We start from the raw sequence: 26428 nt of genomic DNA, 5'->3' as shown, positions 1-26428 counted from the left end.
GGGTCATGATTCTTCTCATTGGATCGCGGAGCCGGTCGCTGCCACACTTTGCCACCGTACTTGCATTCATTGAATTCAGCCACAACTTATTCAGTCATCTTTAGAGTAGGTTGTTGACGTAAATATGCATTGCATTTTAATAAAACAAGCAGCGCTTTGCAGCTCGTGATCCAGAGAACGCGTTTATGGAGCTCGATGTCTCCCTTTTTCCACCCTCTGTGCATCTGTGAGTGTCTTCGCGTTATCTCTGCTGCCTGCCTCTCCTCTTCATTTCAGGCACATTTTTGGACGGAATGAAAGCCATGGTCAAATCAGACGGATCATATTTGTCTCGCGTAATTTTTAATGTTTGCGGGAGCGGGGCAACGTGCGGGGCAGGCAGAACCTGCTCCAGGCTGAAAAAAAAAAAAAAGATCCGTGCAGCACTATTAGACCACAACTTATGAGTAACTTACCATTAACGTGTGTCAACGATCACATAACTTACCTGTAACTTATGGCCCACGTATGTCGGACGTATGAGCATACGCTGGCATACGTATGCCAGCATAATTGCCATATTATGTCAGCGTGCTCATAACTTACACAAAACGTACCCATAACGTATACGACGTACGCCAGCGTATGGTCAAATTTATCATACGTCTGCGTGCGCTGGCTAGATCGTCAAGGTGTGACTGCCCCATATAGATTGATGATATATGAGGGAGGTTACCATAGCAATTAGGAAAAGTCCTCAAAATGACGTCCACAACAACTGCAGTTCCATTCTGTTGCTCTCAATCTGTGCTTTTTTTGTGTGTACTGTAACATAAAAGTTTAGGTCTGCAATAAATGGTATGGAAGCTCGTTTCCGCCATGTTTAAAAAATAAAAGCCCAACACGAAGTCTAAATTACGAGATTTAAAGGCAAAATTGTTTGTTTAAAACATGAAATTATGACTTTAAAACTTTTACTAAGAGTTTAAATCTCTAAATTCCGAGTGGAAATCTCAAAATTGTGAGTTGAAATTTCAAAATTATGACTTAAAATCTTAAAATTAGGACTAAAAAACTCGTCAAAGCTAAGGTAAGAACATATCTCAGTATGTAAAAACGGTGGCCTATTCCTTTAAAATCCATGATGACGTCGGAACAGGGATGGGGGAAGCGGAACCACCGGTGCAGATGTAAACTTGCCTGGCCTGCCAAACTACATGCTTTTTCATAGATATTTCAAAGACACTGGGAGCAAGCATGATCTCAATGATTTCCCGGTGGGCGTGATTGACAGACGGCATCAACCAATCAGAGCAACGCTAGATACGTCGCAGCAGCAAGCGGCAGGAAGCCTTTCCAAAAACGTCCTTATTTACGAGGAACGCTTCGAACGCTGTTTCTTGCTCCGGTTTTAGGGATTACATTTTTTTTTAAATGATTTAAAACAGACGAAAGAGCAGAAGAAAACATCGCATCACTCGCCACGCACGGCATCTCTATTGTTTTGGTAGAGTGTGGTGACGGCAGACGGGGGGAATGAAGTCCCGCCTCTCGGAGCGTGACTGGACCGATGTGGGTAAAATCGTGAAATGATAGGCTGCGAGGAGCTGTCCAGACGGTTCTTCTTTGGAACAGAAAGGAGGAGTGTCTGGCAGGCCAGGCAAGATGTGAACAGTCAGAGTCATGGAGGATTAGCTTAGTCATGTTTTGAATCGGCTACAGCAGCTTTGGGATTTTACAAAGACACAAATTCGTGTTTCTTTTACCTAAACACCCAGGATTAAAGGCGGCAACAAGAAAATGTATTCCAGTGGCTGGATTTAAAACAACTGCAGTTGACCAAAGTGCTTCACAGTAACAACATGTTGCATAGAAATAAAATACTAGTAAACAATAACATGCCAAGAAACACTCAGCTAGCTCATATTGAAGGCCAGGGAGAACAAGTGTGTTTTCAGTCTGGACTTGTTTTCAGTCTGGATTGAGAGGACCTGACAAAGGAAGACTGTTCCATAGTCGAGGCGCTGCCACAGAGAAGGCCTCTCATTTTTAGCCTACTTTTTGGAACCTCCAACAGGAGCTGGTCAGCTGACCTCAAGGCTCTTGACTGGGAATAAAGTCGCAACAGATAACTCAAATACAGTGGCTCCAAGGAGTGGAGACATTTAAAAACAATCAACAAAACCTTGAATTGCACACGAAGGCTGACAGGGAGCCAGCGTAAGGTGCACAAAACAAGAGTTATGTGCTCATACCTTTTTGTAATAGTCAGGAGGCGGGCAGCATCATTTCGTACACTCTGCAGGTGCTGCAGAGTTGGTCCAGTCCAATATACAAGGCATTACAATAATCCAACGTTACAAATGCCTGGATAAGTCTGTGTAAGCTCTCAGTCGTACAGGAGTTGTCCATCTTCAATGAAGGTATTCAAATCGTCTTCTGTACTGGTGGTTCGTTCGAGACTTCAACCACCAGTACAGAAGACGATTTGAATACCTTCATTGAAAATACTTGGATAGCTTTTTCAAAATCATGTTGAGGAAGCTAGGACTTAATTTTGGCCAGAGTCCTGGCCAGCTGAAAGAAGCTGGACTTGATGACAGAGTTTACATCTTTGTTGAATTTAAACAAAGGGTCGACCATCATATCAAGGTTCCTCACATAAGGACAGCAGTAGGACAGCGGACCGATCACACTGTCATGTCCACAAAAGGGGTTGCTTTGTCCACACAAAATCAAAGTTCAGAAAGTTTGCACCCATCCATCCAAGACAGTCCTGTAGTGTTTTAACAGCAGACTGAGTGGCTGTTACAGGCAGATAAATCTGAATGTCGTCTGCAAAGCAATGAAAGCAAATTTTGTACTTTTTTAAAATAGAGCCGAGGGGGAGCATATATTGCAGGTTCTAGAATATGATGATGTCATCGGACCCAACGGGGGGGGCAGGAGCCAGTTTTTCCTATTAGCAGCATTACACTTTCACAAGTCGTAGTTAAAAAGAAAATATATGAATTTAAATAATGATCATTAATATCAGTCACTGGGTCCATGATCTCTCTGTACAAGACCGAAAATGTCCTCAAAAACAAAATAATTTTTCCTCCATATAATAGTATAGGCCTTTGGAATGCTGTGATGTCACCTGCAACCCAGCAATACAAGGCAAAGAGGTTTGGCGCAAGTATTGACCCCTGGGGCACACCATAAATTAAAGTAGACACAGCAGAAGAATACTGTTTACAGAGTGTTGTTAGAAGGATACTGTGATCCAGTGTCGAAGGCTGCGGAAGACAGGTCTAATAGTAGGAGGACAGTAGAAGGACAGCAGATTTTCCAGCGTCCAGATAAAAGTAGGTAATTAAAAACATTTAAAAGGGCAGTTTCTGTCCTGTACCATGATTTAAAACCAGATTGGAGCTTTTCACCAATTTCATGTAGGTCAAGGTAAGTCTACAGTTGCTCGTAGGCAACTTTCTCTAAGACTTTAGACACAAAAGGCAGCTTAGATCTAGGTCTATAGTTCGACAGCACATTAGGATCGAGGTTGCTCTTTTTAATGAGTGGCTGAACAACAACAACAATGTTTCGAAGCACTAGGAAAACAGCCGGACTAGTCCTCACGATATTTGCATAATACAGGGACCAATACCATCAAGACATTCTTTAAATAAGTGACTCAGGATAATGTCAAGTGGACACGAAGAAGGTTTCCTGAAAAGCCAAACAGGAAGTCAAAATTAAAGTCAGAATTCTTTGTTTAAAACACCAAATTTCGAGTTTAAATTTCAAAATGACAACTTTTAAAACTCTAAATTGTGTGTTTAAATCTCATACTATGATACTATGAGTTTAAAACTTGTAATCACAAGTTGTAAAGAGTTGTTATTTCGTCTTTAAACCATAATTTTATACTGAAACCGCGCATGCGCAAATACTGCCGCCTCAACGATGCTGACGGACCTGACCTGAATTACCTAAATGTTATGTTGAACATATTGCTTCTTAAAGGTAAGTACATTTGCAAATTGCTTTATTTCATGTGTTAAATTCTGTGATTGTATTTAGTAACCCAAAGATCGCCACATGTATCAAACATAATGCAGAACAGTGAGCTAGCATAGCATGTAACATTCATACTACAAAGGCTTCACTTTACTGACAACATGTGCTGCACACACTTTCAGAGATTATACCTACAGTATACATTCTACAATAAACAATACAATAACAAGCAAACGTATTTGGTATGCACAGTAATATTAAAGATGTGGTCCGTGAGCTGTTTACCGGTAATTGTACTATACTTCGTCCTCTTTTATAAGAATTTATTGGAAGGTGGAAACATAACGCATGGGGCGGGAACCCGTCAATGGAGGAAGCCCAGTTTATGTACACTACATACTAGATTATCATTAGGGATGTTTTCAAAAGTTCTAAGTGGGTAATAAACTACACTAATTCATCACCCGTTTCTAATTGTAAGTTACTAATTTTGAATCAGTTAAAGTATCAAAGGTTCTACATTATTTGCTACAGTGAAAGTGCTCACATTTCACCCATTTGTCACAGCAGAACACAGGCCAGAAGATGGAAGAGCTCTCTGATTATTTCAGGTCAAGGCATGTGACTGAGGAAACAATCCAGCGAATGGAACAAGACATGGTACCCGAAAGGAGAGTGGTGCCAAGGAAAGCACAAAGAAAGACCATATAGAAAGAGCACTACAGCTGTTTTTTCCCGGTGGAGTAAATGCAGAAGGCAATAGTTCAGATTTTGTAATAGATTTAACTGACTTCCAGGAACATCCTTTGCCTGATGATGTTACTGTGTTGAGGATTTGTATGAAAGAACCAAACTGTTTACGGTTTTAGTTGAAAACCAAAAAGAGGCAGATCGACACAGACATGCTTCCTGAGGAGGACCACAGCACAGATTTTGATTCAATTATTCATGCTGAGGTGCAACCACACTCCTCAGACACTGCCAATACTGTTGTTTTGGAGGTCAATACATTTGATTTATGTTGCTACCACTGAGCCTAGTCATAATGATGGTGAAACTTTGCAAGAACCAGAAATAACCCTTAACGTGAATGACTTGGAGGACAATGGGATTGTTACTGCCCGCACTGAGGGTCTTTTGGAAACAGAATCCATATCTGATCTTGAAGATACTTTGCCTCTTACTGATGATGAATCATTGCCCTCTGTTTTAGACATGCCTGAAGTACCTAAAACTATTGTTGCTGTTCGTTGAGGACAGATCCTTAAAGAGCTAATCCAAGTGTTTTCTGATGGCGGTTTTATGGTTAAAAACATTGGCTTTAAAGTATTTCTTTCTGATGGAAAACTAGAAAAACCTCTGGATAATGACGGTGTTTTAAGGGATGTGCTGTCAAAGTTTTGGAATGACTTCTATAAGCAGTGCACCATGGGGACGGACTTCAAAGTGCCAATCATATGACATGACTTTGGTAAAAAGGAATGGGAAAGTGTTGGTCGTATCATTGCTTTTGGTTGGAAAAAAGTAAAGTACCTTCCTTCCGACTTGCTCCTGTTATTCTTGAGCAAGCCATCCTTGGTGTTGTTGAGAGCAACCTATTGAATACCTTTCTGAAGTATGTGCCACAGTCAGAGGGAGTGATGTTTCAGTCATGCTGTTCAGATTTTGGATATGCTGACATGGAGGAGTTAGTTGAAGTTCTTGACATGGATAACTGTCGCAAGCAACCAACAGAAGGCAACATACAGCAAATATTACAGGAGCTTGCTCATCAGAAACTTATTCAGGAGCCTGATTTTATGATTGAGCAGTGGAGTACTGTGCTTGAGGGTGTGAAGTCCGAGTTGAAAGGAATTGCAGGCGCCTATGATGCCCTACAGCCAACATCAAGAAAAATTACGAGTTCATTAACATGAACTTACTTAAAACAAATTGTCAGTACATATCTTCGAGAGTGTGATCCGGTGCACCTGTCCAGTTTTCTCAGGTTTTGTACAGGGTCAGATGTGTTCACAGGAAAGGCCATTATCATGTCATTCACAGAAATTGAGGGCTTTCAGAGGAGACCTGTTGCTCACCCTTTTGGTTGTGTTTTAGAGCTGCCTGTCACTTATGACAGTTACCCTGATTTTCGCCATGAAATGAACAGTGTGTTGGAGAGCAGCATCTAGATTATGGATATTGCATAACTTGAGCCAAAAACAAAACCAGTACATTGTGTATGTGACTGGTTCAAACTTACTGTTAAGAGGTTTTAATGTTAAGCGTTTAGCAGCATTCTTGCACTAGTTTTTCCCATGTACATAAAATGACCCTTTTTGCATTAATAAACACTGTTTTAGTTTACCTAAAACTGTGGTTCTCAAACTTGTCACGTGCCATCTCGTAAAATACTTGACCAGCCAAGCGCTGACAGGCCTAGGCCAAGATCCAATTAGGACAACACTGGGTCTAAAATAGACCAAAATATGACTAATTTGTAAACTTCAATGCGTGTTTAAAGCATAAAATAATTTTCTCCAATTAAAATAGCCTAATTCTCAGATGATCCCAAAAATTGGTACTTGAGTAAGCCAAATTTCCTGTTTGAGAATCACAGACCTACAAAGTGTCATTACTTTCATTAAGTTGCACTGTTCATTTGCTGGTCTATTTTTCTTTAATATTTGTTCTTTTCATTTCAATTTTTCCTATATTTGAAAACATATTGTTCTGGCACCAAAATCTTTTGTTAGACAATGTTTATGCATTTTAAAATTAAATTTGCAGGAAGTCTAAAAAAGTCTGAAAAGTACACTACTTCTATTTGGTGTGTTCATTCTGATCAGAAGTGTATACATTTTCTGTATCTTGAGATCTTAGGTTTTAATCACAGCACCCTCATCATACATCATACTTGGAAAACCAAAAACATTTTGTATTTATTGATGAGCTAATTTTCCTCTCACAACATGTACCCACCTTGTATCTTGTGCAAAGCATAAACATTGACAGTTTTGAGCATAAATGTTGGTCTTAGTGTAGTATACAGTCTTATAAAATGTAATTCACTGCTGTAATTCCTTATTGATAAGCGTCGATAGTTTTGTACACATCATTTGAAATAGATAAATCATGCTCAGACAGCAGCAGGTCTACACAGATTTTGAAGACATCTTGATCACATGGAACATTTTTGAAGGAACATTCTTCAAGCGAGACTTTCTCAATGGTACAGGGTGCAAATAATCTCTACCCCCATACAGGTGTGGAACGGCATACAAAATGTAAGGACGTCCATGGGATGATCTTCAATTGTTGTCTTGACGGACACGGTGGTTATTCCAAGTCAGTGTAACCTCATTAAGTTCGTCCTATGACAGATAAAACTCTATGAGAATGCATTTCTACATGTGAACAGATGGAACACAACTGTTATAGGGTGAAAATAACATCTAATATGACAAAAAAATGATAATACAATGTATAATGTAAAAACACAATTCATGATGACCAAAAAATATGCCTACCAGTATTCATTCCATAAAACAGAATTGGATCAATTACTTTGACTAAAAGGTATATGAACAAGTTTGTCAATAAGGTCAATCCAATATTGAACACATTCACATGGTGAGCCACCATCATTCAATGCGTTGGTTTCCCGAAACCGCTGATTGCTATTCCAAAAGGCTTGATCTTGTCACAGCCATCTATGTGCCAGACATAATTTGGCCCCCTACTGTGGTATAGTCTCTTTCGTAGCCTGTTTCAACACCCTCACTGTCAAATAACTGCATTAAAATACAAACTGTCTCCCTCTCGATCACAATATTGTTTACACAGCATTTCTGGTGCATCCATCGATAGTCGTGATATTGTCCAGATGTCTCCAGCTGTGGCTCAATGAAAGCGGCCACCTCAGCCACATCTGTTTTATTTTGACGTCTCCACAGGCCATTTTTGCTTAAAATCCGCTCGCAAGTGCATTTTCTTAAGTCGATTCCATGTGAATGTTCAAGTAAAAACAGTATTTCGTTAGTTGTAAAAGCCTTCTGCAAACTCGTGCGTGCAGTTATTGAAAGAAACAGGATGTCGACCTTCTTCTTGTAAATTTCCGCAAATTGGAATATGTCGTGCTGCCACCTACCGAAAAAAAATGGGCAAAATAATCTGGACCGGCAGGATCAGCATTAAAAGCATGTAATTTCGGGTTTTAATCTCATAGTATGAGATTCAGGATCAGTGCTTAGAGGTTATACCAGACGGGCGTAGAATCTTGAGGAAATGCTTACTGAACCAGTGTCTTGATGCCATCTTCCCAGCTTTGGTAAGGGACGGAGGGTCGTGCAAAGATGAGATAGATGCGGAAGTAGCGAAATGCACCTAAGCGGAGGCTTGTAAGGCTGATAGAAGAATCAAGGCATGGAATGGATAGATAGAGAAAGCCCAGGCCGATCTGTTTAACTCTTGCGCTCCTGCATTTCTCCATCCATCCATTTTCTTCCGGTTAATCCGGGGCCGGGTCGCGGGGGCAGCAGTCTCAGCAGAGATGCCCAAACTTCCCGATCGACACACACCTCCTCCAGCTGTTCTGGGGGGACCCCGAGGCGACACCAGGCCAGCTTGGAGACATAGTCCCACCACCGTGTCCTGGGTCTTCCACGAGGCCTTGTCCCACTAGGACATGCCTGGAACACCTCCCGCGGGAGGGGACCAGGAGGCATCCGGAACAGATGCCCGAGCCACCTCAGCTCAGACTCTACTCCGAGCTCCTCCCGGGTAACTGAGCTCCTCACCCGATCTCCCAGCCACCCTGCGAAGGAAACTCATTCCGGCCGCCTGTATTCGCGATCTTGTCCTTTCGGTCATTACCCAAATCTCATGACCATAGGTGAGGGTGGGAACGTAGATCGATCGGTAAATCGAGAGCTTTGCCCCCCGACTCAGCTCCCTCTTCACCATGACAGACCGATACAGCGACCGCATCACTGCTGACGCCGCACCGATCCGTCTGTCAATCTCACGCTCCATCCGTCCCTCACTCATGAACAAGTCCCCGAGATACTTGAACTCCTCCACTTGAGGTAAGGACTCCCCACCAACCTGTAGAGGGGAAGCCACCTTTTTCCGGTGGAGAACCATGGCCTCAGATTTGGAGGTGCTGATTCCCATCCCGGCCGCTACACACTCGGCTGCAAACCGCCCCAGAGCGTGCTGAAGGTCCTGGTTTGTTGAAGCCATCAGAACAACATCATCCGCAAACAGCAGAGATGAGATCCTGAGGCTCCCAAACCGGACACCCTCCGGCCCCTGGCTGCGCCTAGAAATTCTGTCCATAAAAGTAATGAACAGAACCGGTGACAAAGGGCAGCCCTGGCGGAGACCAACACGCACCGGGAACAGGTCTGACTTAACCCCCCTCCTGCATTCCTCTTGAGTGGAATTAGCGAGTCGGAAGTGTGAATGGTCTGATAACCTCGGATGAATGGACCAGTCTGAAATACATATCCGGAACATTGGGGAACCCGAAAAGCCCAAAAGAACATGCGCACCGAAGAAAGGTAGACTGAGGGAGTGAAGTAACTGGAGCATAGAGTGCTTATGCAGCAGACAAGAAGACAAGTGGAGATCACTTTGGTAGAGTGCAAGGCTCAGTCTTTGTCATCCTTGAGGAGCAAAGAGTTTTGAGAGTGAGACAGTGCAGGGCAATCAGCACCGGGAGGAATGCAATGAAAGTGAAGAAATGACTCGAAGCTTTTCCATCCATTGAGGTACGGAGACAGCGAGCCTGGAGCTAGAGCTAGGGAATGGCCCTTGGGAGACACCAGTCAGATGAGAATAGTCTCGTCAACCAGACTCCGCTTCTTTACAGAAGAGGGTCTGGCAACACTCCATTGCGCGCTTTCAAAGGAAGTGACGCAGCGATATGGAGCCTACCGACCAATTAGAGCAGCTCCCTGAACGGGCGTCACGTTGTTGCGCCTTTGTTTTGTAGTTTTTCAACACAAGCAACCACTTCACGTAATGCTCCGGTATGCTTGTATTCTTACGTTTTTCTGACATAAACGACAGAAGTCATTTACTGAATTCCGTGTGGCAGGAGCGCCATTGTTAATGTCCGAATGACTACAACTTTCTTGTGGCTGTTTCTGTCGTCACATCCGCTATGTTCTCATTGGCTGCTATGCGCTTCGGTTGTCCCACATTAGTCCCGCCTCAAGCAGTAGCTTTTTTACGACAGGGTTGCCAGACTAGTCTCCTGTTTATTAATTAATAAACATCGGAGATTAGTCTGGATGCCAGGCTAAGATGAGAGAGGGATGGATCTCAGGGTAAACTATGGCTGAAAATGGAGGAACCGGCGTAAGGTGAATGGATTAATCATGGAGACGAGGGTGAGCCTGGCTTGGCGGAGCCAGCCCGGTGGTCAGCGGGCGCTGGTTCCAGATCGGTGGTCCGCAGGCAAGGGTTAGGAAGAAGGAGGCGGGGCAACACAAGGAGGGACACGCTCCTGAGCACGCTACTGCTCCGGCGTGATGAAGAGAGGCCGTGGGGAGATAACACAGTTCTAAACATTAACCTCTGAAAATCCGGGTGGACGCCGGCTGATTTTGTGAGTGAGAAGGCTAGGAAAGAAACGCACAGCGTGACGAATCCCAGGCACGCCAATCGTGTGGTTGAGGGGGAAGAGGGAAGCAAGGATGCGCCAGGACCCTAGGACACTGATCTAGTGAGTGGGAGAGAAGAGGGAGACCAGGATGTCCTGACGCGTGTGGTCGACGCGACAATGTAGGACTATCACAAGGCTCCACACTTATAAGTAGCAGAAGTACAAATAAACAATGCAAAGGTACTATAGTCTACACTTAAAAGAATATGGTTTGTCCATGTCAATAATGTCTTAAATAACAATAATCCACTTGGCTGCTCATGTTCCTGTGCTCCTCCCACAGAGTCACAATGTCCAGAGCACCTTTCCTGGTCACCCTTGTTTCTCCTTAGCTCAGCTCACACTGTAATAGCCCTGGTCTATGCCCAACCATGACTTAGTCTGAGTATTAGAGCTCATAAGACCATTTTATAGCGCGACAAAAAGAATCGACTTCTTACCTCTTATCCGGATGGTCTCTACTACACGCAGCGCTACATCCTCGCCCTGTCGGCCCTTTCGTTTCCATGCCCCTTAAAAATCCAGTCATTCATAAAGTTAACACATTTACTCATGGGCTGTACCGCACAGCTTGACACCTTCATGACACCTTCTTTGATCAGGAGCACGTCAGCGCGCCGCGGCTCGAGCAGAGGAGGAATGCAGCGCGATTTGAAGTTGTTGAGTATTAACACTGTATTTTCAGCACATGTTGGCTTAGTAGGGCAAATGTCTATGAACAATTAAAGAAAGAATAGTTATTTTTTTGGGAGAAAACGAAACTGGTATGAGAAGGGCACTTAAAGGGCATAGGGCAAAGGGGCAGGTGCTTTAGCACCACCTGGGCTCTATCTGTGCTCATCCCTGGTCAGGACACACACAGCTGAGGTCTTTGTGGGGGGTGCTCCACTTGACCGAAGTCAACAAGGTGCCGAAGATCTAATGCCTTTGAAAGCAGCGCCGCAGCTGTTTGGTCCATGGTGTCAGGTCCCGCTGGTGGCGACTCCTGGGTGTGCTGTGGCGGCAAGGGGGGTGGTGAAGGGGTGCTTTGGTGGTGCGACAACTCCTGAGCGCTGAACATTGTGATTCATCAATGTGCTGGGGAATATCAGAGCCGTAATCTCTGAACACGTCCGCTCGAAATCTGGCTGGTTTATAGAAGAACTTGTTCTGCTGGTAGCTCCTGTCAACAGACTAGAAAAGCTGAGATAGCAAGAACGACCAAGTTAACAGGAGCGGAAAACATGAGCTAGCAGGAGCTGAGTTAGCATGAGTTAGCATAGCAGAGTTAGCAGGAGCTAGCTGAGATAACCCGAGTTAACATAGCTGAGATAACATGAGTTAGCATAGCTAAGTTAGTAGGAGCTCCGACATAGCATAGCAGAGTAAACTGAAGCGGAATGCATGAGCTGTAAGAAATGGTTGTAAACATGTTGTAAACACGGAGGTAGGTGTCACTAGATATTTAGGTTGTTAAATGTTTTGAAACCTCAACATCGATACAGTCGTCACCCCATACAACCTGAATGGATCAGCTTCACTGGTGCAAACACTGAGTTGAGGGAGAGTGCTGGTATCTATCCGACGTTGATTGTAGCTGATGAAGAATTGCTGATTTGCAGTGGTAAATGTAAATGTCTTCCATAAAAAAAGGCTTTCATAGAAGATGCCCAAGTGTAGTTTTGTTTTTCAATAATACAAAAACTCCTCTCCTGGAACTGCCACCTTAGCGTGGTGGAGGGGTTTGAGCACCCAAATGATCCTGGGAGCTCTGTTGTCGAGGGCTTCGTGCCCCTGGTAGGGTCTCCCTGGGCAAACCGGTCCTAGGTGACGGGTCAGACAAAGAGGGGTTCAGAAGCCTCTTATGAGAGACCATTTATTTATTTTATTTTATTGACCTTTATTTAACCAGAATAAAGGTTAAATAAAAAGAGATTAAGAATCTCTTTTCAGGGGAGTCCTGGCCCCAGAGGGGAATCTATTGTACATGTTTTTAGTGGTAGGGGAAACCGGAGTACCCGGAGGAAACCTACGCAGACACAGGGAGAACATGCTAACTCCACACAGAAAGGCCCCGTTCAGGTGGGAATCAAACCCGGGACCTTCTAGCTGTGAGGCGTGAGCGCTAACCGCTGCGCCACCATGCCGCCAATAGGCCCGGTCAGAACCATGAGGCCCTCTTTCTGTGAACCCACCACCTACAGGAAGAGCCATAAAGGGCTGGTGCAATGTGATTTGGGCGGCTCCAACAGCTGCTCCCACGACCCGGAAATGGACAAGTAAGAAGATGGATGGATGGAATAATACAAAAACTAATCATTTGAATACTTTTATTGCTAGACTTAATACAACATAATAATAGTAAAGAATAGGAAGAGTGGGTGGTATAGTATCAACCCGAATAGCTAGATGATATACTCACCAGAGGGTGTAGGAGGCTGTGTAGTAGCAGGGCGAGTCGTAGTGCTCGGTTTGGTTGTCGTAGTAGGAACGACGACCGGTGGAAGGCTGGACTTGGTGAAAGTTGCAGTAAATCCTTTGGAGCTCAGTGTGCTGTCGGATTTGAAGCGGACCACCATTGTGTTACCCACGGACTCCACTGGTTTGGGCATGGCGCCTCCACAGAATTTACCTTTGAAGCAAAAGCAAAGTGATTACACAGCAACAGGATGGGACAACCTGCCTGAAGAGCTACCACAGTTTTAATAAAAAAAAGAAAATGCAATCAACAAACCCAGTAATGAGGAGCTGGTGCCGTCTCCATCATACACCTGAACAAAGTCTCCACAGACCTCAGGGACCAGGTCAAAAGCGGTGAATGTCAGCCGTACTCCTTCACCCTCAGGCACTGTCATTTTCCACTGGCAAACAGCAAAAGCCTCATTAGCACTACCTCATTAAAGGCGTTGATTTCTGTGTTGATTCTCACATTTTTTATTTCGTTTTACGCACTGTCTGAGGAATACTTTTAGTCAAGATTTAGACATTTTCTTTCTACTACATTTAGTGAGTCAAACAAATGAGTCTTAAAAATAGTATTATTCATATTGCATGGCTTCTGAGAAACCTTTCCTTGCAAATGTATAAGAGACCAGGCTTATTGCTGGGATGTTGGATCCCAAAACAATTGCAAAAAGTATAGTATTAGTCATGAAAATTAATTTTTCATCAAAACAAAAAGCTGCCCTTGTGTATCCGTCTATCTGGGGCTTCTCTGGATATCTACTCTCAAAACAAGCGATGCACTCTGCTTCGGCCTAATTCATAAATAATTGTCTCGCCGACTGTGTTTTGTTTGGACAGACGGTGAGCTGTCGAGCTGAGTGCAGCGAGATGAGATCATGATGACAGCCAAATAACACCATATGACTCCATATCCAAAACAAGCAGCCATATCCTAGCCTGACATTGGCTCAGCTTTATTTAATTCAATGCATTACATAGGCTTACCGTTTTTTCTAGCTACTATAGATCAATTACAAGAATGACAAAAGGATTAGGGTTAGTCCAGCTCTACAAGGTTAAAATGGCTGTAGTAGGCTACCTATTTTTCACGCTCGTAGTAGAATGAAATCCATTTTGCAATATATTTTGGGACAAAAACAAGAACACTGCAGTGCCCATGAGTGATATTACTCATGCTAATATTGTAAATATTAGGGTTGGGGCGATCCCCTTTTGTCACAATCCTATACGTATCATGATGCAGTAAGTAATTATGATAGGTTAGATGTTTACCTTAAAATGGGTAAAAAAGTCATGTGTCCAAAGTTTATAAACCAAACGCCCTTTGACATTTATTGAAGTGTTAAGATTGAAAAGTGCATTAACGCTAAATGTAATATAGTGCTGTAACTGGAATAAAATGCCTCTAAACACAGGTATTGAAAGTATTGCCATACTTGATTAAGTATTGATACTTGGTATTGCAGCACAAGTGTTGCGATCCAAGTCCGATCCGATATTTTGTCCCAGCCCTAGTAAACATTACTGAGTCACCTTGCTCCCTGAAAGTTGTGAAACTTCTTATCTTATCTTATCTTATCTTAAACTCACCCCTGTGGAGATTGTTGGAAATGTGTTTAGCAAGTGAGAAATTTGTTTTGAAGAGCCAAACAAAATATACATTCATACAACATTTTTATCTTCTCTATACAACACATCACTGTGCCCTTGTGTTGGCTATTTCAAGCATTCTGTTGTCATTGTATAGGTTAATAGCATGTGGTCATCAGGCCTCAGATCATGCGGCTGTGTTCATGTGAGCATGAGTGCAGCACAGTACCTGATAGAGAGCATCATGTGGGTAGTTCTGCCCGGGAGAGCCAGGGGTCTGCAGATTCCCCTGGTCACCTTGGAGAAAACCACCGGCTCCGGCTATTTCTGGCACAGAGATGGAGGGCACTTCAGCATTACAGTGCATATCAAGGATACACCGACCAATATGCCCCCTATAAGCCCCTTCGCCACCTCCATTTGTACGACACATAGGCCCTAATATCATTTCACAATCTAGGCCACACTGCAGAGTAATCCTTTATGCTAAAATCTTTGTGATTTTCTCAATATCACTTTGATTGGATTTTCCGTTTACCTGGCGCCAATCCGGGGGCCACAGCCTTGTAATGAGCCTTGAATCCTTGGTCAGTCTTCCTTTCATTTGAGTCGAAGAAGACCGTCAGGCGATTTGTCACAGACACTATTGGCCTTGGTTTGGAGTAGCCACAGTATTTACCTACAAAACATACATTCAGGCTTACTTTCTGCAATAACAAGTACAATCCCACTTGATGCGAGGTAGGGACATGTTGCAATGACAATAGCCTTATTAATGTAGTGGTAAAATACACCTTTACTACTTTTCCCCTTTACACTGCACCCCATATGTCACAGTGTACGCTTGCATTGGTCATTAGTCACTTTTTCTAGATAGACAATCATTCCGGCGATGACCAGAGTGCAGGTCTTACCAATGATTCCCAGTGAATCTCGCAGAGTGACAAAGTCTCCAGTACAGAGCTGCGTGTCTTCCAGTGCAAACTCCTCAAACCACAGATGGATCACCTGTAAACACATTCATAGTGAGTAAGCCCTGTTTATCAGAGGAACACAGGCAGCAACGTAACAGCCATAGCGCTAGCAGAATAAAGGTCTGGGTTTCTTTTGGGGGCTGTGATGAGAGCTGAGCGGAGAAGAATGAAAGAGACAAGGCAGCCATCTGTCCAAAACATGCTGCGCTCGTCCCAGCTGTCCAACGCTGCTTGGCTTCACATAAGACGTTTCACCCGACAATCAGATGATAACTCCACTGTTGACCATTGAATAGACAGTGCTGCTATTGTTTTTTACTGTGGGACAATAGAGAGTTTCCTGATCAGCTGCATGAACAACTGCATTGTGCCAGAGGAGCCTCCAGCGCATAATGAGAGCAGAGGAGAAGATCTTTTTTTTTTTTTTACCCCCCCTTCAGGACATTTCCTCCACCCATCTCACCCGCAAAGTCTTTAAAATTGCAGGGGGATCCCAAGTGTCCATCATACAGTCTCTTCAATGTACTGCCTTGATTTCGAAAGCTCCAGCACATAGTGAGAGCAGCGGAGAAGATCTGCGGAGCCCCTCTCCCCTCCATTAAGGACATGTCTCACCCGCAAAGCCTTCAGAATCACCAATGGCTCTATGCACCCACTAACAGTTTTATTCACCAGGCTATAAGGAAGCTGAACTCCCTCCTTTCCCTGCCCTCGCCTCACACCAGGGACTTAAGAGAAACAAAAATTTTGAGTCATATGAATTGACAATTAAATCTTAAATTACAAGTCTAATAGGCTAAATCTAAGTTGAAGTCAGTCAAAGATCTTTCGATGTGATTCTTCTTTTACACTTGAGCATTACGGCTTACTTGTTTTACCCCAGTGAGGAAGAATCATGCCTGTCAGGATGATGTACTGTAGTAATTAGGGCATTAACAGACTAGTCAACTGCTACGGCACTAGTGGACATCATTTTAGATGAGTCGACTAGTCGTGTGTTAATCTCTCCCTCCCTCTCTCTCTGTTTGCCTAATTTTAACATTAATGTCAAGGTGGGACCCCTTTACTGTGTTTCGGTGGGACAACAAACAGTGTTAGACCAAGTTACCGACTAGCGGCTAGTTATTTTGTTGGGGAGAGCACGCGGATCTACACAATGTTTCTGGAGGCTTGCTTACATGTTGTGAGTCTACATTATTACATAACGATTTGGATGTGGACTTAATGTGCTCAATGTAAATGAGGCGTTATTCCTCCGCTGTCAATATGATGATGTCATCAGACAACTAGTCGACTCAAATGCGACTATTTTGACAAATAAGCCAATAAAATCAGTAGTCGTTAATGCCGTTAGTAGTAATACTGTGCACGTTTTGACAAGGAAACATGCAGACTCCACACAGAGAGTCTGTATAGAAATTGAATATAGGGTCCTCTTGATGTTAAGTCCAAGTTCTAACCAGTTCGCCACAATGCTGCCAGTTTCTGAAACCATAGACTGGCGTGTGTGCATTTGTCACCTTGTTAGGCTCCACCGTGATGTGCCAGGAGCAGCTCTTGCCATTATCGTAGCTGTTGGGGTAGTTCCAGCTGGTGAAGGTGCCAGACTCTGTCGACAGCTCTTGGGGGCCACCGCAGCCCGACGGCAGGACTAGACACGGACAAGGCTAGTTATTTTTGATTTGTACATGACGTGAATACAGGAGTGGCGCTTCAACTCACAACACCAAGCTTTTTTTTATGTATCTGTTATGACAGTGATGCGCGTCCTTCAAAAATGTATTCCTAGATAGTAGTTGGATAGCAGTAGCCTGGCTAACACCAGACTAAAATCACAAGTGATATTTAGTCTGGGGACCACCAATTCATTTTCTCGTAGGAGAGGTGTGGTTTACGAGCGTCCATAGTCGTTTATTGGGCGATACGAAAAAAAAAAAAAAAACGTCTCATGCGTCTGCACGTAGCCATGGCCAATCGTATCATCGTATGAGATGACGTATGACGTACCCGCTGTAAACTTTTGAGCTAAATTATTTAGAACAAGGTCTAAAGCTTGATCAAAAAATACCATCGTGTCTGCTGCTGTCATGTTGGATCCGTAAATAAACTTTTTTTTAAATTATCCGTAAATAAACTACAAGCTTCCATATATCGAATAGCGCGTCATCGTCTTGCCGTCCCTCCTCGCTCTGTGATTGGTTCCCAAATCCACCGGAGATTTGGCCATGGTCCCCAGGCTGTTGTGCAGTTCGAAATAATTCGAGCGCACACAGCAGCATGGCGTTAGCCAGGTTAGGATAGCAGCACAATTAATTGCAATTTTAATGTTGGCAATAAGCAAATGGCAATCATTTAGGTCATATAGTATTTTCTGCAAACAAGATAGCCAGCAGGTTTTTAAAGAGATTCAGAATGTTTGATGTATTCATAGTGTGCACTGTAAACTAAATATTGCTTCTAAAACATAAATGGCTTGTCAGAAATATTACAAGTCAACATATTTCTTTAAATTGTACAGTCCTTCTAGATAACAATATGAAATGGCACAAAAGGAAGATCTACAGCTTTAGATGACAACTGTATCCCAGCATTCAATTCAATACCCCTGATGTAAACACATTAGTCACACGCACTTTTATTCATATTTATTGAACAATAAATTCTAACGCTCTAAGCAAATTGGTTTAGCCGATATTCACACAATGACAATACTCCCATGTTGAGAAAATAAACAATTCCCTGTCTTCAATTAGGCGAGACAAAACAAGGCAGAGGGAACAAGGAGGCAGTAACAAGCAGTCAGTTCCATTTCACACCATGCATTCTCACTCCTGCTTCCATAGAACAAATAGGCTTTCCTAATGAAATGTGAAATTGCCCTCAAGACTCAGAGGAAAGAGTAAAAGGTGTTTTGGAAAATGTTGCAGGCGAAAGTACCTGTTACAATGTCATAAAAGATGATTTACTATATTTTCTCATAATTAGTGTTTACTTTGTAAGTTCACCCTAGAACTATATATAGGTTCTGGCATCCTACAATTTTTCCTTTGCATTCAAATTTGTGGAAAGAAGTAGCCAATATGGAAAGGAATCACTACTTTTACAGAAGTGTTACACAATGAATAATAATATATCAACATACGTTATAATAGTAATGATAATAGATCATAAAATGAATCAATAGCAATTCAAATAAATAAATATATTTCATTAAAAAAAGTTGTTCCAAAATAGCACACTTGAAATTTACTTGATCAGAATATATATTCAAATATAGAAATATATAGAAATTAAATATATTTAGTTGTTTTTTTTTTCCACCAAGGTACTGCTGCCCTCCCATTCACACACATCTTATTACCAATGCCATGGTCCCTCTGGATTTTGACCTGACCTTTCAATTACTGACATGTGATGCAATGAGCTATATTATAGCTGCTGTAAAGAGCTCATGTGTTCAGATATGGCTCTATACTAATAGTTGTATTGCTGACGGAAGAGTTTTTATCTTATCAGACTAGCTAATCATGATAATATGTTTTTGTACTGTATTTGCCACCCCCAGAGTATATGAACTGCAGGTCAGTGGTTCACAGAGTGGTGGGCTTCCAAAACTTGTCTTCAAAAGTGTATTTCTAATACACAGACTTCGGAAATTAACACAGTACATTAACTAACTGTATAAAATAAATGCAAATAATGACACTAATTTATCAACCTCTGCTCCTATAAATTATATATTTTATATATATATATATATATATATATATAAAATATATGTATAAAAACAATATTCTTATATGACAGTGCCCAAGTGTTCTCTAGTGTAGCTCATCCTCAATTTATGCCATGACAAGCTGCAACCCAAATAAAAACATTCCAACTAATAAAACCAGTAGATTTAAAAAACTATCACAACAATTTATTAGCAGCCATTTTTGGAAAAGGTGTCAGTCTGTGACCCACTTTTGAGTCCTGACCCTCCAGAGAGCCACCGATTGCACATGAACTTTGCCAAAGCAGATACAATTTTCTTCATTGCTAGATTTAAAAAAAATATATATTAAAAAGCACTTACGTTCTCCAGAGGTGGGCTCAGGCTTATCAGTGAAGTAGACCACCACCAGGCCAATGCAGGCACAGGTCATCCCCACAAAGAGGAAGATGAGACATTTCTCCAGCGTAGTGGTACCCTTACCCATGTCTGCACTACTGCTGCCCTGACATCCACACACCATCTTATTACCAACGCCATGTTCCTCTGGACTTTGCCCTCACCTTTGAATTACCTGTGGTGCAATGAGCTATAAAGTGCTGCTGTGTTCAGATAATGTAGTAATTAGGGGCCAGTATGGAAAAGATGATATAGCTAGACTTGATAAAAGTTAATAAAAATATTTTCAGATATGATTTATCTGAAAATGGTGTCCCCTAATGGTCTCCCATCCAAGTACCAACCAGGCCCTTCCCTGCATAGCTTCTGAGATCTGACAGGATCAGGCAGAGCAAAGGCGGTATGGATTTAATGGGGATCACATTTTTCTTGCAGTTGTAATAATAATGTCCTGCCTACAGATATATACGCTACATGTTTTTGACTTTTCTATCCACCACAACTGTCACCAAGTCCTATTACATTATAGGGAGAAAGCAAATGAACGGCCTTTTAAATATTTTATTCGTTTTTCAGATTTAATCATATTCTGCTTTTCAAAAGGTTTCCTGGCTGATGGTACACTTTTGGAAGATTGAACAAACTTCAATATGTGTACAAACTACATCAAGTCGCAGAATACAACCCTATTGCTTTGGTTTTGAACGCTTAAGTTAACCAAATACCAAGTGCGGGTACTTCTTGTGTGGAGTTTACGTGTTCTCCCCGTGCTTCCTCCTGGCACTCCGGTTTCTCTGACCACGGAAAACATGTACAATAGGTTAATCATCTAGCGCAGGGGTGGGCAGTTCATTTTCATAAGGGGCCACATGAGGAGCCTGAATTGAGTTGGAGGGCCGCACCAACAATAACACAAACTTATATCGGGATATAAGTATAATATATCGGGAGTGTATCGCCGGGGTCCATGAACAAAAGCTCCAAAATAAAAAAAATGTTTTGATTGGGAAAATACATTGAGGACTTTTTTTCAATAAATCTATAATGATGGGCCTGGCAGGACTGTAGCCTCATAAAAACGGCTTACACTTTACAAGCCTGTGTCACAAGTCTCTGCTACTTTGTAGTCAATATTCATTCACTCCGCACTCCGTGGTAGTAAGCTACTATTGTAGCCACAGCTGCCCAGGGGCAGACTGTCCATATCCCACTTGCAAGTCACACAATGTGTTGTTTATATCCTTATATCTTATTATGCCAGTGCCCTTTGCTGGACACCTGTGGAATTCTTTACTTTTATTCTTATTTAATCTGCCCCCTAGTGGCTGGAGTGAGCATTCTGGTAATAATAAAAAAAAAATCATAACTCCGCACAGGAATGAGCTAGAGACTTACTTTTTTTTTTGACATGCTTATGAATTTATGCCCTACAAGTTATGGGCCGGACTGAATCATCTCGCGGGCCGGATGTGGCCCGCGGGCCGTACTTTGCCCAGGTCTGATCTAGCGGCATGATTAAGATGGGCCAAATGCAGAGACCGAATTTCCCTACAGGGATCAATAAAGTATACATTACCTTAATTGTCTTAAAATTTAAACCACAAATGAATTGATTTAAATATTCCTGATAAAAAAAATGTAAATTGATCCGGCAGCATTGATTAAATAAAACATATAAAGGAAAAACATATACCGCTGTACACTTGCTGTAACCTGTATCACTGCCTATTTACAAAACAATGCTCCCAGGCATTGTTAAAGTCCATCAATCAATCAAAGTTTATTTGTATAGCACTTTACAAGGACACCAGGAAGATCAAAGTGCTTCACAAAAAGATAAAAACTATTTAAAAACTATTGTATCCTAGACTTAATTCAGTGTGTATCGATAAGCATGTGTCCATCGCCGTCAGATTGTTTCCTGGTTCTTCCTTGGCTCCTCTTCTGCTTTCGTGGATGTTGAGCTGGTGTTTATCTTCTCGCTGAACCCTGGGGACCCAATGATTTATGGGCACATCTGTCAGCGGCCATAATAAAACAGCAACTAATTAAGTCAAGGAAGGTGACCCCACTGTATGGCGTTATTGTGGGAGGGTCTATATAGGATCTTGGCGTGCATGACTGCTGTGTTCAGAGGTCGCAGAGCCGCGGGCCTTTGCGCGGCATAGTAATGACCGTCATCCATTTTAGCTGGAGTACCGTAGGTGCAAATTACACTTCTGAATGATATGTGTCGAATGGAAATGTAAGCCATTCAACCAGTAATTTTGATTTCATGTAAATTCTCTGACAGTGTTCAGCTAATACCTGGCTTATATCTAAACTTGATATGTCAGATTCAGTTCAAGCTAAACTACACTGCCTGACCAGAAAGAAAGCCTCCACCTGGATATCAGATATAAGATTGAGATCAGCTGACTACATGATCATCCTGAAAGACCAAGTTATTCCATCAAACCTGGTAACGCCGACATATTTCAAGATGATAGGATCCATCTGGCTCACATTGTGAAACAGTGGTTGAGGGCGCATGAGACATAATTTTCACTCATGGATCGGCCACAACAGAGCCCAGACCTTAACCCATTGAGAATCGTCAGGATGTGCTGGAGAAGGCTTTGCTCAGTGGTCACACTCTCCCATCATCAGAACAAGATCTTGGAGAAAAATGAATGTAACACTGGCTCTTTTGACATTGAAGAAGCTTATCGAAACAATTCTTTAAGGAATGCATTCCGCTATCAAAGACAAAGGTGGCCCAACAAAATATTAGAGCATGTGACCTTTTTGTGCAATTTATCGGTCAGGCGGTGTAGATCTAGTATTACAGAACTGTAGATGAGACATTATAACTGCAAATTATGAACAGACAATGAAAGACGGAATGCATTTAGATTGTGCTCTAATCTTACAGGCATGATTTTTTTTTTATGCACATTCCACTACTTTCTTGGAGCAATACTGAACTAGTTGCTAGTTCACAATCGATAAAAGTACTTCATAATTATGTGCAATATATGTCTGCAAAACCAATACACAAGGTAGGGCATTTAACAATTGTAAAAGAAGGAAATATTGCAAACCCCTACATGTTCCAGCTGCAAACACTGGAGTCTTGCACTGCACTACAAACAAATGTAGGCCACATATTCCACTGGGACTGCAGCGGCCATCAGGAGGACGAGCCCCACTTGCAGCTACCGGGCAAATACAATGGGAGGATAAATAAGCCACCAGCCGCTCCAGACCGTGTGATGGGAAAGGCTGCGCAGAGGAGAAGCCAGCCCTAGCTTTAATCACCTCTCTGTTACCGGCTTAGCGCTTCATTATGATATCATTGTACAACGCAGAATAGAGCCCGTCATCTGCATGGAAAATCAAAAGGGGGGGAATGAGGACAGAATGGGGAGCGTGAAGAGGGAGGTGCAGAACATGGGAAAGGATGGATTGTGGAGAAAATCGAGCAGAATATGGTTGCTTTGGCTGAGTGGGGCAGTCCTAATTATTCACCCATCTAAACTTGCGATCTGTAAATAGTAATTAACACTCGTCCCCATGGTAGGAGTGGAACTAATAGGCCGCAAATGATGTGTGAGGAAAACATGCTTTATTCGGCTGATGCTCTGGGAGATTGTAATGGCAAAGGTTCAGGCCTAGCACTGTTTTTTTTTTTTAGATCTGACTCTATCTTATTCAGAGCTTGGGAATCCCCATAAATCACCATGCAGGCAGCGTAATCGAGGAGTTGCAGAAAAACCAACAAACCCTGAGACTGGCCTCAATGCAGTCGCCATGGCAACGAGCTGGGCTTTTGACATCTAATTGTATTTATCATAAGCACGTCTTTTCGCTTTCTGTAGATAACAGGTGACACACACACACGCAAACGCCGAAGACGCCATGTGTGCACCTTTCTATAGGAGCGACCGTGTTTGTGAAGTTTACAACTGGGTCACTCCGAAACGCATGTACAAGGACAGCAACGCCTATGTCGAGCTCTTTCAATTATAGTGGAGAAAAATGAAGCCCTGCCCGAATTCCCCCGCTGAAACTCTGGATGCTATTTGCGACTTGCACATGCCGGCTGTTTACACTCTGAAATGTCCCGCACACACTTCAAAACACCAGGCGCACACAGCGTCTAATCTTTCACTCTCATCTTGTTTCCAATTGCCTCCAAGGAGTGGAATTATGAAACCCCAAATAGTGCAATTTTCTAAAATACACAAGTTGTGTCCTACTTAAATGTGCCTGACTTGTTTTTTGTTTTTGTTTTTTTACCTATCTTGTAAAGCAGACATTTATGGGGCGGAAAAGATCTTTGTGTGCCATGCATCTAGATATAGGCTAAAGCATTTTTATTGCTCCTGGCTGGCCATTTGTTGTTAGCATTATTATGACAGTAATGCTCCATGAAAGAGGTAAAATGTGCTTGAAAATGTGTTAGGGAAGTTAAGAATAAGTTAACAGTTGTATTATTTATTCAGGGGCGTAGAGTTCTCAGTTTTTTGTGGTGTAGGGATTAGCGGAGAGGAGCAAAAATTCTTCTCTCCTCTCAACTACAACAACAAAGCATCTCCCAACGTTTCCCCTCCTACGCACGCACTACACAGCTTGAGTCTCGTCTCAGCATGAGTCTGGGGACACCCGCCTCGAGGGCTCAGCTTCCTTCCATGGACTATCAGTCTGTGATTCTACCTTGTCACACTGCCTGGGAGTTTCCTTGTTAAGTACTAACACTGGGAAATCATTACTGTGCCGTCAAGCTGGGTAATTCTGCCTAACTGCTATACAAGGTTTACCACATCTTTAATGGTAATTCTGACACTGACGTCTGCACATCAAAATAACCTGGTACATTGTTAAAGTAATACATTTTTGTAAGTCACCAAATAAGTGTTGAATCGGCCATAGAAAATACTGTGTTTTAGTGGATTTAAGCATTTAATGAGCCACGTCACCAAGTCATTTTAACAGCCCGCTTTTAGGTCCCAACCCACCAGTTGAAAACCACTGTCCTAAAGTAACTTATAGCCTATTAAGCTTGATACGGATACTTTTTCAGTAAGTCAAAGCCAGCAGCATATCATTTCAGCACTGCTCCAGAGACAACTGAAGCCTGTGTGTCTGGACTTAAAAGCCTGGACTGGCACACAGCGGGTCTGCTCCAAGCCTGATATCTTTGTGACACATGTCTCATAAGTGTGCCCCTCTCCGCTCCTCTCCGCAGTGATTCAGGACAGCTCTGTGAACCAACTCTGACAAAAAGGATGAATGATGTACTAGTGCTAGGTGAATGGCGCTTTGAAAATTTCATCTCCACCATGGCTCATTTTGGAAGAGTTCTCACACCGCCTGTGGCCCTATCCGAAGCTTTTCCAAATGGATCATATGGGCTTATTAAAAATTGAAATGTAGTTAATTAAAAGTAGGTTGGAAGATTATTAAGAATGTTCATTTTGTTCTGGCGTATAGTAGGGCTGCAAAATTTGTCTCCATTGAGTAGAAAATGTGTCTTCAAATTTTGCTTCACAATTTATTGCAATATTAGGTGATGCAACAATTCTCAGTATTATATTAAATCTTCCAATAAGCTCTCGTCAATTCAATAATATGTTCAATAAGAATCAATGAAAGATTGTGGATGTGTCGCTAATAGTATTCTCAAGTGTCCCATTTCAGAGGACTGTAAGAGCTAAGCACTTGAATATTTTGCACAATAATGTATTCACATATAGCAGATAGTTATTTTTTTTATTTTTTGCTTAAAGCTATGTATGTATATATATATGATAAATCAATCCCATCAAATCATGAGTAAGGTGAATCGTTGCATCCTTGATATCTATATCAAAGTAATATTTTGTCCTGCGAAATGATTTAGTACATGTTTCACTATTACGGTTTATTTCTTCGAAATAAGAAATGCAAATCTAGCCACAATCACACTTAACCACTGAGAAAAAAATCTTAATTAGATACAGGCATTGTGCAAACACTACCAGAAACACAGTGGATGAAATTTGCTAATCTACCTAAGGTGTTGATTGAATTCTTGACAGATTAACATGACATTTCATTTTGACACCCTTCTTTCAGCTGGGGATTTAAAAAAATCCCCTTATGCAACATCCACAGTGAGAAAGAGCCTATAGCCACGCTTTCCACCGCACCAATCCATGGACACGAAGGGCACAAAGTAACTTTAAATTTGTGCCCTTAAGGTACCTTTGTTTAGAAGTGGAAGACAATTTGTGGCAACGCAGGACGTTGTGCACCTCTGACTTAACAGGAAGTGACATGCTATTTAGGACAATCGCTGCAGTCTCCCAAGATCAACAGCTAACCACTCAGGAGAAGCTATTGGCTTTGATGATAGAATTCTGCATCAAGATGACTTGCTATATCAATTAAGCTTGCCCTGCTATTTGAATATCAATTTTGCTACACTGAAAATCACATGCTGCAAAGTAGTACGCCATTGGATAAACCCATCAAGGATCTTGTTTTAACGAAGGACAATGAATAAATCTGGCCCAATGCAATGTGAGCAATGCATCCACACCACTATGGTAGATGTTAATTAAGGTCTGGTTAAATAGTTGTCGTATTAAGAGTAATAAACCCCAAGCTGACATCGAGCTCTCCAGAATTTCAGCTATCAGCCATACA

General features: G+C 42.2%; 1 protein-coding gene across 1 annotated transcript in view; it reads right to left on the bottom strand.

Moving 5' to 3' along the window:
* The window catches only part of LOC306961036 (ovochymase-2), a gene marked incomplete at its 5' end in the record, with an annotated part of 33409 nt that extends 13565 nt beyond the window's left edge, over positions 1-19844 (bottom strand). Inside the window, 7 exons of the mRNA XM_079553644.1 lie at positions 13035-13244; positions 13347-13473; positions 14898-14995; positions 15207-15347; positions 15583-15676; positions 17163-17293; positions 19721-19844. Coding sequence (XP_079409770.1) covers positions 13035-13244; positions 13347-13473; positions 14898-14995; positions 15207-15347; positions 15583-15676; positions 17163-17293; positions 19721-19844 — 925 coding nt within the window. The remainder of the gene's footprint in view (positions 1-13034; positions 13245-13346; positions 13474-14897; positions 14996-15206; positions 15348-15582; positions 15677-17162; positions 17294-19720) is intronic.
* Positions 19845-26428: the final 6584 nt, after the last annotated feature.

This window comes from Gobius niger (genome assembly GCF_951799975.1).
Source record: "Gobius niger genome assembly, chromosome: 3".
NCBI classification, from domain to species: domain Eukaryota; kingdom Metazoa; phylum Chordata; class Actinopteri; order Gobiiformes; family Gobiidae; genus Gobius; species Gobius niger.
Note: the sequence above shows the minus strand (reverse complement) of the source record. Positions and strands in the feature narration are given on the sequence as shown.